This window comes from Chelonoidis abingdonii, chromosome 1 (genome assembly GCF_003597395.2).
Source record: "Chelonoidis abingdonii isolate Lonesome George chromosome 1, CheloAbing_2.0, whole genome shotgun sequence".
Lineage (NCBI taxonomy): Eukaryota > Metazoa > Chordata > Testudines > Testudinidae > Chelonoidis > Chelonoidis abingdonii.
Window position 1 is genome coordinate 361,310,856 of NC_133769.1, and position 10,966 is coordinate 361,321,821.

The window sequence follows — 10,966 nt, forward strand, 5'->3', positions numbered from 1 at the left end:
ATAAACGTCTTCATTTCATTGCAGGTACGACAATAGTACTTTCATATATCAAAACTTATACAGGTTATTTAGGAAGCAAAATATATGAAATAAAATTTACATAGCAAAAAAAAAAAAATCAAAGCATAAGAAACCAAACTAATCATAGCACTTTTCCAGTACAAGGACATGACTTCTTAACAAGAAGTTTAAATTAGCAGAGACCAGCATAGGTATTAGCAACAGATAGTAACATAGATTAGGCTAAAACACTACCCGGGGGGGAGGGGGGGACTGGTTAGGGTTGTAATATGGGAAAAGATCAAGAGTGAAAAATAAAGTTAAGGATAGGAATAAAGTAAACAGATCTTCTGGCGCACATATGGTCTCTTCTCAGACTAATAATGTGAACATTTTTACAGCTTTTGTAGGACCACATCAAGAGTACAGTGTTCAGTTAAAGGCTGCATGATTTGAAAAAAGAACTTGTGAACTTTTTTCGGGCTTTGCACGATCATCAGTATACAAAAAAGGTGTAATATAATCAAATCAATGGGTTTTTTGCTTGGCATACAATTTAAGGGCCATATACAGCATCATATAAGTGCCTTTGAACTGTGCAAGTCCCAAGAATCCATAGATGCTCATTATGTCTGGTTGCATCGGACTGATGGTGAGCCTCTTGCAGCAGCTCATGTCAGATGCAAAAAACACTTAACAGGGCTGCCCAGAGGATTCTGGGGGCCTGGGGTCTTCTGCGGCAGGGGGACCCCACTTTGGTGGTAAGTCGGCAGCGGGAGGGCCCTTCTGCTCCGGGACCCGCCACCGAAGTGCCCCGAAGACCCGTGGCGGAAGCCCTCTGCCGCCAAATTACCGCCGAGCCGGGCCTTCGGAGGTAATTCAGCGGTGGGGGGCTCCCGTCGTGGGTCTTTGGGGCACTTCGGCAGCGGGTCCCGGAATGGAAGGACCCCTTACCGCCAAAGACCCGGCTGCACTTTGGCTGTGGGTCCCGCTTCAGCGGGAATTCGCCGGCGGGGGGGGGTCCTTCTGCCACAGAGTGGAAGGACCCTCACCGGCGAAGACAGGGAGCAGAAGACGCTCCGGGGACCCAGGCCCCACGAGAGTTTTCCGGGGCTCCCAGAGCACTGAAGGACCCTGTTCCAGGGGCCCCAAAAAACTCTTGTGGGGGCCCCTGCAGGCCCCTGGGCCTGGGGCAAATTGCCCCCACTTGCCCCCCGCTCTCAGCGGCCCTGCTTGACAAAAGTGAGATGCACTCATTTAATACCAGCCACTGTGCAGACATCACATGGTAGAATATCTCTAGGAATTTACCATGTCTTTCTGTAACAAGTCTCAAAATTTACCAACCTGTGCTATATTTTTGTTGAGAAGGTAAACTCCATAATCAAATTGAAGTCTCTCTCCTCCCTTTGGATACAGTGGAAACCTGAGGAGGAAGGGTCAGAAGAAAAGAGTCAGAATTAGGAAGTACACATTCAATATTTTATCTTTAAAATTAGTCTGATTTAAACAAAACCATTTGCTGAGATACCAGCAAGAACACTTCTGAGTGCAGGTAAATCCATAGCCTTCTGTTTCTGCAGACTCCCAATCCCAATGAATCTGCAGTTTGCACATCAACTACTCATCACTCCCACTTACATGTCATGCACTTTCTTCCATGAGATATTCTATATCTGGAAACCCTTCCTTGACTTGGGCTGCCATGTTTCCATTGTCTCCTTTTTCAAGTCCCCCCGGGAGAAAATGTCTTCCAAAGCTCTCCCCTCAAGGTCTTGTTTAGAACACCTAGTACAATAGTGACTCTATACAGAGTCCACAACGACCATATTTCAAGGGGTTATTTCTGTTGTACAGTATCAGAGGGGTAGCTGTGTTAGTCCTGATCTGTAAAAGCAGCAAAGAGTCCTGTGGCACCTTATAGACTAACAGATGTATTAGTTTGTAATAAGGGAAGCACATTTTGTATTATCTCTAAATGTATACTGAGATTTAGATAATGGGAAAGTACATTGCACAGGAATACTTTTGTATTGGAATCATCATGGCTAGTTCTTGGTTCTCAGCTGCTGCTTTTATAAGAACCATCATTTTAGCCCCAACGTAACTGAAGTCTATTCAAGTTTAACCTTCACTATTACTGTACAGTATTAACATCAGACATGCAAATTCTTAATAGAGATTTAAACAATGTTCACGATGAAGCTGTTAATTTCACAACTTTAATCTTACTACTGCACTCGTTTCTCATTTTGACTCTTCCTCATATTGCATCTTGCCAGTTGGACTTTTACAGGCTGAGCTCACCATAGTGGTTAACATGTCAGTTTTGGAATCTATCAATACTACCATGTACAAGTTTTTGCCTTTAAACTCAGTATCTTGTAAGCTATTTGCAACACATTCTAGAGTTGTGATTACACAACCTCTATTTTGTTCCGACTTCAAAGGACTTCTTTACTGCTTACTACTTATTATTTGTGACATTTAAAAAGAATTTTAAAGAGCCATTAGAACCAAATGTTAACAGGTCAGTATTACAGGCAGATGAAATATTAAGACATCAGCTCCAAATTTTATGATACTTTCAAACTCTTAATGGGTCACTTCAAGTTGAGAAGTATAAAAAAATCACCGTAACTAGTATATCTAGCTCATCTTGCTTAATACATCTATAAATTCAACTTGTCTGCAGCACAGGAAAATAAAAGTGCCTTTAAATTTTAGATGTATGCTGCAAAAAACTACCACTCAATATACTAAGTGCAAGATACAAATCAAAATGAGTTCGTTTCAATACCTACAGTTACACTACTCAACTGTAGCAGAATTTAGATTATAAAGGCTACAATTACAATTAACATTATAAAACTCATTCATTCTTGACAATAAAACTGCTGTTAAAATACAAAGCATGCTTCATTACATGATACTATTTCGTTAAGTCACTGAAAATGAAAGCTATAAATTTTCTGTTAGAAATGGAAACCTCAATTAAAGGTAGATGGAAACAGACAATATCAAGCTCTTAAAGGTTTCTCTCCTGAACAATCAATTTGTTTTAAGGAATTCTTTAAAGTCATTAAGATTACTAATTTTTTTAATCACTTTTTTTCTTTTTTTTTCTTTTTGAGTTAATTGCGTGAGTTAAATGCGATCAATCAACAGCCCTAAAAAAGTTTAGGAAAAGGTGACCTATAAGTAAAAGATAAACTGCGCATGTTTACTCTTGAGAAGAGATGATTGGACAGGAGGGGATGGGATAACAGGCTTCAACTACAATAAGCTCACTTCTTTGGATGCATAGAATGGAACACAGAGACAGGAGATATTTATACATACAGAACATGAAAAGGTGGAAGTATGCATACCAACAGGAAGAGTCTAATCAATTGAGATGAGCTACCATCAGCAGGAGAAAAAAAAACTTTTGAAGTGATAATTAAGATCACCCATAGAAAGTATGAGGAGAACTTAACATAGGGAAATAGATTCAATTAGTGTAATTACCCAACCATTCCCAGTCTCTGTTTACGCCTGAGTTAATTGTATCTAATTTGCATATTAATTCGAGTTCAGCAGTCTCTCTTTGGAGTCTGTTTTTTGAAGTTTTTTTTTGTTGCAAACTTGCCACCTTCAAGTCTGTCACTGAGTGTTTAGAGAGGTTGAAGTGTTCTCCCACTGGTTTTTGAATGTTATGATTCTTGATGTCAGATGTGTGTTCATTTATTCTTTTGCGTAGAGACTGTCCGGTTTGACAATGTACATTGCCATCATGTGCCAGCAATGCCCCTCTGCAACTCAGGCTTAAACAGAGACTGGGAATGGTTGGGTCATTACACTAATTGAATCTATTTCCCTATGTTAAGTTCTCCTCACACTTTCTATGGGTGATCTTAATTATCACTTCAAAAGTTTTTTTTTCTCTTGCTGATGATACAGACTAACACGGCTGCTACTCTGAAACTACAATAAGGGCTGTTATAAAGAGGACAGTGATCAACTGTCCTCCATGTCAACTGAAGTAGGACAAGAAGGAATGGACTTAATCTGCAGCAAAGGAGATTTAGGTTAGCTATTAGGGGGATAAAAACTTTTTAACTATACAGGTAGTTAAGCTCTGGAATAGACTTCCAAGTGATGTTGTGGAATTCCCATCATTGCAGGTTAAGGACAGGTTAGACAAAAAACAAAAACAAAACAAGTCAGGGATGGTCTAGGTATACTTGGTCCTGCCTCAGCATGGGGAAATGACTAGATGACCTTTTGAGATCCCTTCCAGCCCTGCATTTCTATAATTTTATGTTTAATTTTAGAAAGTATTCCACAGACTTCAGAATCAAGAAGTAGGGCTGATTACAATAAGAGCAAACAGACACTGTATATTTTAAGAGTGCGTTACTCAAATTTAATATACGAACAGATGCACTTTTTAATACTATTAAGTATCAACAATTATTTCTCCACACAGGAAATAAACTGCTTTAAGAGTTGTGGGGATCAAAGCAGAGTTCAAATTAAAACTATTTGGCCTGATTTTAGATGACAGCATGGCAAGAGACCAAACTAGAGCCACTTTGTATGATCAGGTCTAGCAACTAGAATGTTTTTGAGCTTGAAATAAAAAGTTTATATAATCTCAGTTCTCACTCCCACAGGAGTCAGACAACCTGAAAATGAGACTATTAGTATCCTTGGCATGGCAGTCCAAACACAACAGACAGAATGCATACTTAACAGGAACAATACTTCATTTTAATTTACTGGTAAGACAGATTGTGGCCAGAAAACTGAGACAGCCAAGAGATAAGAAATCCTCTCCCCTCCTTTACTCTAGAAGAAGCAGGGGGATTGGAGACAGATACCAACATTAGCAAATATCACTTTATACCTGAATACTACTGAGTGTCTCCAATTTAAACATTGAGGGTAGGTCTACACTGCAATGAAAAACCCATGGCTCGCCCGTGCCAGCTAACTTGGGCTCATGGGGCTCAGGCTGTGGGGCTATTTCATTGCAGTGTACACGTCTGGGCTCGGGCTGGAGCCTGGGCTCTGGGACTCTCCCACCTCACAGGGTCCTAGAGCCTGGGCTACAGCATGAGCCGTGAAGTCTACACTGAAATCAAACAGCCCCATAGCCCAAGCCCCACGGGCCTGAGTCAGCTGACATGGGCCAACCACAGGTGTCTAGCTGCAGTGTAGACACACACTGAGTTAAGTTCCATCACACCATGTCAAAGGTAAGAATTCTTATTTTTTAAAGAGATAGGAAAACTGAGCCCGAGGTCATGTGATTTGTGCAAGGTCACTTAAGCTGGGAATGACCTAGATCTAACACCCAAGACTTATTTACCCACAAGATTGTCCCTCCCATAAGTTAGAATTGGCAAAAGTGCCTGACTATATTTTGCAATAGCACCACAATATTTTGTTATGTTTTAATGCTGTGAAGATCTCTTGCAACATGGATAGCATAATGCTTCAAATTTTAAAGTTTAAACAGCATGCATAGAATATTTGAAAAGCTTTCCAATCTTCACAAAGCAACATAATTGCCACTTTCATTGGTTTGATAATTTTTAGGTCCACAGCTACACTGCTAAGTGAAATCTTAGGAAGCCATTTCTTAGTCTTCACTTTTAGCAAGCATTTGTCAAATGAATACATCTGGTAATGCAGTGTAGGTGTTAGGTGTGCAGCTGCATGCTAACTTTGTCAGATGCTAACAGTTTAAAGGGATAGTTTTATATATTAAGCCATATTTTTATTTGGCAATGGCATTTTCAAAATTTAGGGCAAGATCTTACATCATCAATATAGGTTTAGAAGCCCTTCTACAAAATACAAGGTAGAGAAATTCAATATATGCAGTAAAAATCACAACTTGGAAAGCTAAATGAGGCTTGATAAGGTCACTTCAACTCCAGTTGAACAGTTAAGATGTAATCAGTGAAACAGAAGTATTCAAGCTAAGCCAAGATAGATATTTGAATATTTACTGTTGAGTTCTTAAGGCACCCTTCCCTAGCTGAGGGTGCCTTAAAAGCTAAAAAAGCTTTCATGATTTGATGGCTATATTAGATTTCCAGCTGCTGTTGGATGATCAGAAAGCAGCAGTGTCCAGAAATGCTTTTTACCATCCGCAGCTGGCCATCACAATCGTTTCTTCCTGATGCAGACCTTACTACTGTGATACTACACCTCAAGAATGGATTACTACAATGTACTCTACATGGCACTACAGTTCATGATAATATGAGCATTTAAAGTAGGTCGGAATATAGCAGCCTGCCTATTAAGTGATGCTTCTGAGTTGCAGCAAGTCACTAGTGCTCTATACTCTTCACCACCTACCTACTGGTGTCCAGATTTGGTATATGGTGCTTGTGATCTCTACAAGGCCTAAATGGCTTCAAACTTTGCTATTTGGGATACGGCCTCTTTCCCTGTGCCAGACCAAGATCAAAGGCATCTGAACTGGATCCCTCTCAGGCTCCACAGTACTCTTTGAGAAGGGCCCTCCAGCTCTGGAACAAGTTTCTTCCCCTCAGCCTAAACTCAGCACAAATCTATTGACCTTCATGGCAGGCTATAAGGCACAACTATTTAAGGTGGCTGCTGTGAGAGAAGTTGGGTTTTGGGGGAGCAGCTAGGGAGAAGGCTTGGTATTTTGAGAGTAATTTACTTGTGTGTAAAATGGGTAGGGTGCCTTAAGTTTTGGATTAGGGCCCTTTTTCTTTTTGGTATAAATCTAAAAACATACTTCTCTTCGCATAAATTCTTCAAAGGAAGTAATCACCCTATGCCCCTCCAGAAGACACCTGGCAGAATGTCTTGTGTCACAATGTAAAATGATCAGACACGACAGTGGATGAGCGAGGGGAGAAAAATTCCAAAGCAGAAGGTCTTCCATCAAAGTGGCTTGTCACCAGCCCTCTGACATTTAAATCAAGGGACTGAATGTCCCCTTGGTACACAGAAAAACTGGGGACATGCAGACAGACAGAGGTAGCCAGGAATCAGAGCACAGAGTTTTATAGGTCAAAAGTTAGCGTCTTGTATTGCAATCTTAAGACAATGAAGTTGAACTTAGAGTAACATGCTCTATTAATAAAGTAACAGAAGAAAAATGGAGAAGCAAATACCTACATTGAGGTAAGGTAGGAGTCAACGGTTTTGGTAGCAACATAAAATCTCTCCCACAAAGATTTCCCAAAATAAATCTTAAAAACCAACTGTCCACAAATGCTGCACACTATACTAACAAGTTACTGCATATATTGCAGAATACTTATTCATATCGAATTTAAATATCATTGCTGAAATTTTTCCATGAGTTCATGAAACAAACTAGTTTTTACGCCAATTGTCTAATTGCATATTTTCATTAAGAAGCAGCTAAGTAGTTTGTACAATAGCAACAAGTATTCAAAATAAAAAGAGTAAGATTTTCTGAAGCAGATGTGCTTCATCCGTGGAACATCTGTCCTAGGAAATCAGTAGTTTTATTGGTGTCATGTGCTTTCAGACCTCAAGTTGGTAAAAAAAAAGTTGAGACATGCCCACACTAATTTCTGTTTTAAGCACTGTTCTGAGACCACCGTCGTTAGTCTAATTGTGTTCATTAACTGTGTCATAATCAATCATAGCTACCAACTGATTCATCTTTGAGCTCTCTTTGGGCTGACCTAGAAAAAGTACTTACCAGTCAATGAAACCTCATTTATTTTACAGCCTCATATCTGTTATTGGGCTAATCTGTACCTGTTCAACATCACACAGCAGCTTAAATATTTGAGTAACCTGCAGTAAATCTCCACAGGACTGTTTGGTCAGTCAGATGTTAACCGTTAAGTAAACCTAAGAGGATCTATACGCCATAAATTTATTTCAGACACTAAGGTTGCTCTTATGAGTTCTCAAGTCCAAACATCTTTATAGCTAGATTTTGGAATTTATGAACTCCTCATTTTGTATCCAAAAAGATCACAAATGTGCCAATATACTGGTGACTGATTTTTACTGTATATAACCACCTGCCTTTAATACAAACTCTGGTTTTAAAAGTTTAAGCAATTGCTTGATTTTTAACTGCCTTCATCTGTTTCCAATTTGGCATTAAAACATATGGTTTGGATTTTTTTATTCTCTTCTAATCAGTCCTTTTCCCCATGTCCCAAACTGCACTGAAGAAAACCTATGCAAGGAACTTGAAATCTCAAAATTTCATCTCCAACAAAGAAGGTCTTTGGACAAGCTTGAAGTGAAATAGTGACATTTCTGATCATTTCTAAAAGCTAGTTTATTAGAGACTGACAAGTGGCACATTTAAAGAAGGTCTGTATTAAACCCGAATGGGGTTTCAAATGAATTAACTTAGAAAAGATGATTGTGGGAATGTATAATCAGTCTGTAGAATTCACTACTGCTAAAAGTCAAATACTGAGACTGAATTTTCAAATGGCTGGAAAGTTCCAGATACTCTAATATCTATAGCTATGCTAGTTAAGTTAAAATGTAACAAACAGATTTCCTGCAGACATCTGCCTACCTGCTATAGCAGTGAACAGATGCCTAGGTATAAAGGTTGCCTCCCTATTTCCTTTAAAACACTAAGTATAGGCCACTGTCAAAGACAGGCTGTATCAGACTCAAATTAACTAACTATTGTGCAACTGCAGTATGGGAAACTCTACATTAGTCTCTGGGCATATCTACACTGCACCACAGTTTGGATTAAAGGGGTGTAAATTGCCAAGTGCACCAAAAAGTTGCGCTCCAACTGCGGACACTGATGGTGTAAATTAAAAAGATACATAGTTCACATCCTCTTTCAAAGACGATGTTAATGTGAACTGAGTACCTTTTAGTTTGCACCAGCAGTGTCTCTACAGAGCAGTTAGAGCACAACTCTTTGGCGTGCTCTGCAATTCACACTCCTGTGCTCTGCACTGCAGCCTTCGAAACAGGGTAGTGAATTTAGTGCTTGTGAACGTGGGAAGCTAGTAATATTTATTTGGTGCCATGAAGCGTTAGGTATGCAATTCTAAAATTTTGGCCCTTGAAAGTGAGCAGACTGTCAGAGGCGCTGAGCCTATCACTGATAGTCAGCAGGAAAAGTAATATCTTTCTACCTACGTGGCCACTTAAAACTAACATGTACTGAATGTTCATCAACAAGATGAGACCAACAATTCACAGAAGTTAATAGATAAAAATATAGTGAGCTACTTGCTGTTGAGTGAACAGGCTAAATTAACTGACATAATGCATGGAATCACTCATCTCTAGTTATCTGCATCTCTCAAAAGTGAGTCCACCAAAAATAAAAAATGAACCCCACATCACTTTATGCTTTTTACAATTACAAAATCTGTAACTGTCCTGTAGATTTTGACCTCACCCTCCAATCCACCCATTTAGACTTGTGTTCTGTTGTAAGCCAACTGCTTTGCTCCATTACTTAACTTTTCAGAAAGATTTGACTATATGGCAGGCTACATAGAATAAAAATATTGGGCTTGATTCTCTACTCTATTGAAAGACATGAAATTGGTTTAATTACATTGGATTCCAGTGGAATCAACAGCATAACTGAATGGAGAGGCAGGCATCTAGAGTCACTCTTTTTAAAGCAAAATCTACATGGCAACTGTGCCTCACACATGCCTTTCAAATTATGTTCAGTTATAACGAGGGCGAATTTTGGGCTTAAACCAACTAACCTAACATTCTCCCAGAGCAAGGGAAATAGTCTGCCCAATCCTGTTAAAGACAGACTGCATCTATAAATACACAAGAATGCCAGGTCTCTGAGTTGAGTAGTTTAAATCCAAAATCTGAGTAGTTTAAAATTGCTATAATCTTTGCTTATTTGTTCTGAGCCTGAAAATCTGATTGCTTTGATTATGGTATAATTTAAGAATTAAGTTTAAGTGGGTCACAGCAATTCTCATTTAAAACGTGTGATTTCATATATCCACTTCTGGGAAAGATTGTGATTTTTCCTCTCTTTTAAATGTGTTCTGGTCATTGTTTTATGAAGGAATACTATACCTATAGCTGGGTGCGGAATGGCAATTCTGTTCTGGAGGATTTTGAATGCTGGCTGAATTCCAATTTGGAACAAAATCCAAACATTTAGGAATCCTCCACAAGATGGATTTACCATCCACTGACCACCTCTACTGGGAGCCCTGGCCCTGGGAGCTCAGGCTGCCAAGAAGCCAGGACTCTCATCTTCCCACCAGCCCACGAAGAGAGATGCTGAGGATCCAGGTGAGTGAGCTTGCAGGTAACCAGCCTGGCAGGTGTGGGGAGTTTCCGTCCAGTGGAATTTCATCAAAACCTGTCTTCACATAACCTTTTGTCTTTGATGACTAGGCAAATTCTAATGAAAAAGGCTTTATTAATTTTTTTCCAACAAGCTCCATTTATGTCATTTTCTGCACTTGCACTCCAACTACTTTCAGAATTACTGCCGAGTACTTCCACTAACAAGGCTGACAAAATGGCTTTACAGAAAATTTAAAAATTAATGAAAACGTATAGAGTAGTACAACCGCTCAAAAGGTCATGTAATCCAGTGCCCTGGGCTGAGGCAGAACCAAGCATCCATTGACACAGGATGATTTAGTGCTATGATTACATTTATAATTTAAAATTTCACAAGTATTAGTTGAATACTTGTAGACAGCAGCAAAATAGAAGTTTCACATGTGTACTTCTATAAGAAATAGACAACAATTGTTTGATACTAATAATTTTAAAATATGCTCATTCTAGTTTAAGTATGTTGGTCATAAACAGATAGCTAAGGGTTAATGTTTCTTTTACCTGTAAAGGATTAACAAAGGGAACCAAACACCTGACCAGAGGACCAATCAGGAAACCAGGTTTTTTCAAAGCTCAGGGGAGGGAAATTTTGGGGCTTTGTCTTTGTCTGGCTCTCAGCTATGAGAGG

General features: G+C 39.3%; 1 protein-coding gene across 4 annotated transcripts in view; it reads right to left on the bottom strand.

The window, feature by feature from the left end:
- Positions 1 to 10,966, bottom strand: part of UVRAG (UV radiation resistance associated) — a 160,870-nt gene that overhangs the window by 62,002 nt on the left and 87,902 nt on the right. For all 4 annotated transcript variants that reach the window (XM_075061809.1, XM_075061811.1, XM_075061810.1 and 1 more), the window contains one exon: positions 1,348 to 1,426. In XM_075061809.1, the coding sequence (XP_074917910.1) occupies positions 1,348 to 1,426 (79 nt within the window). The remainder of the gene's footprint in view (positions 1 to 1,347; positions 1,427 to 10,966) is intronic.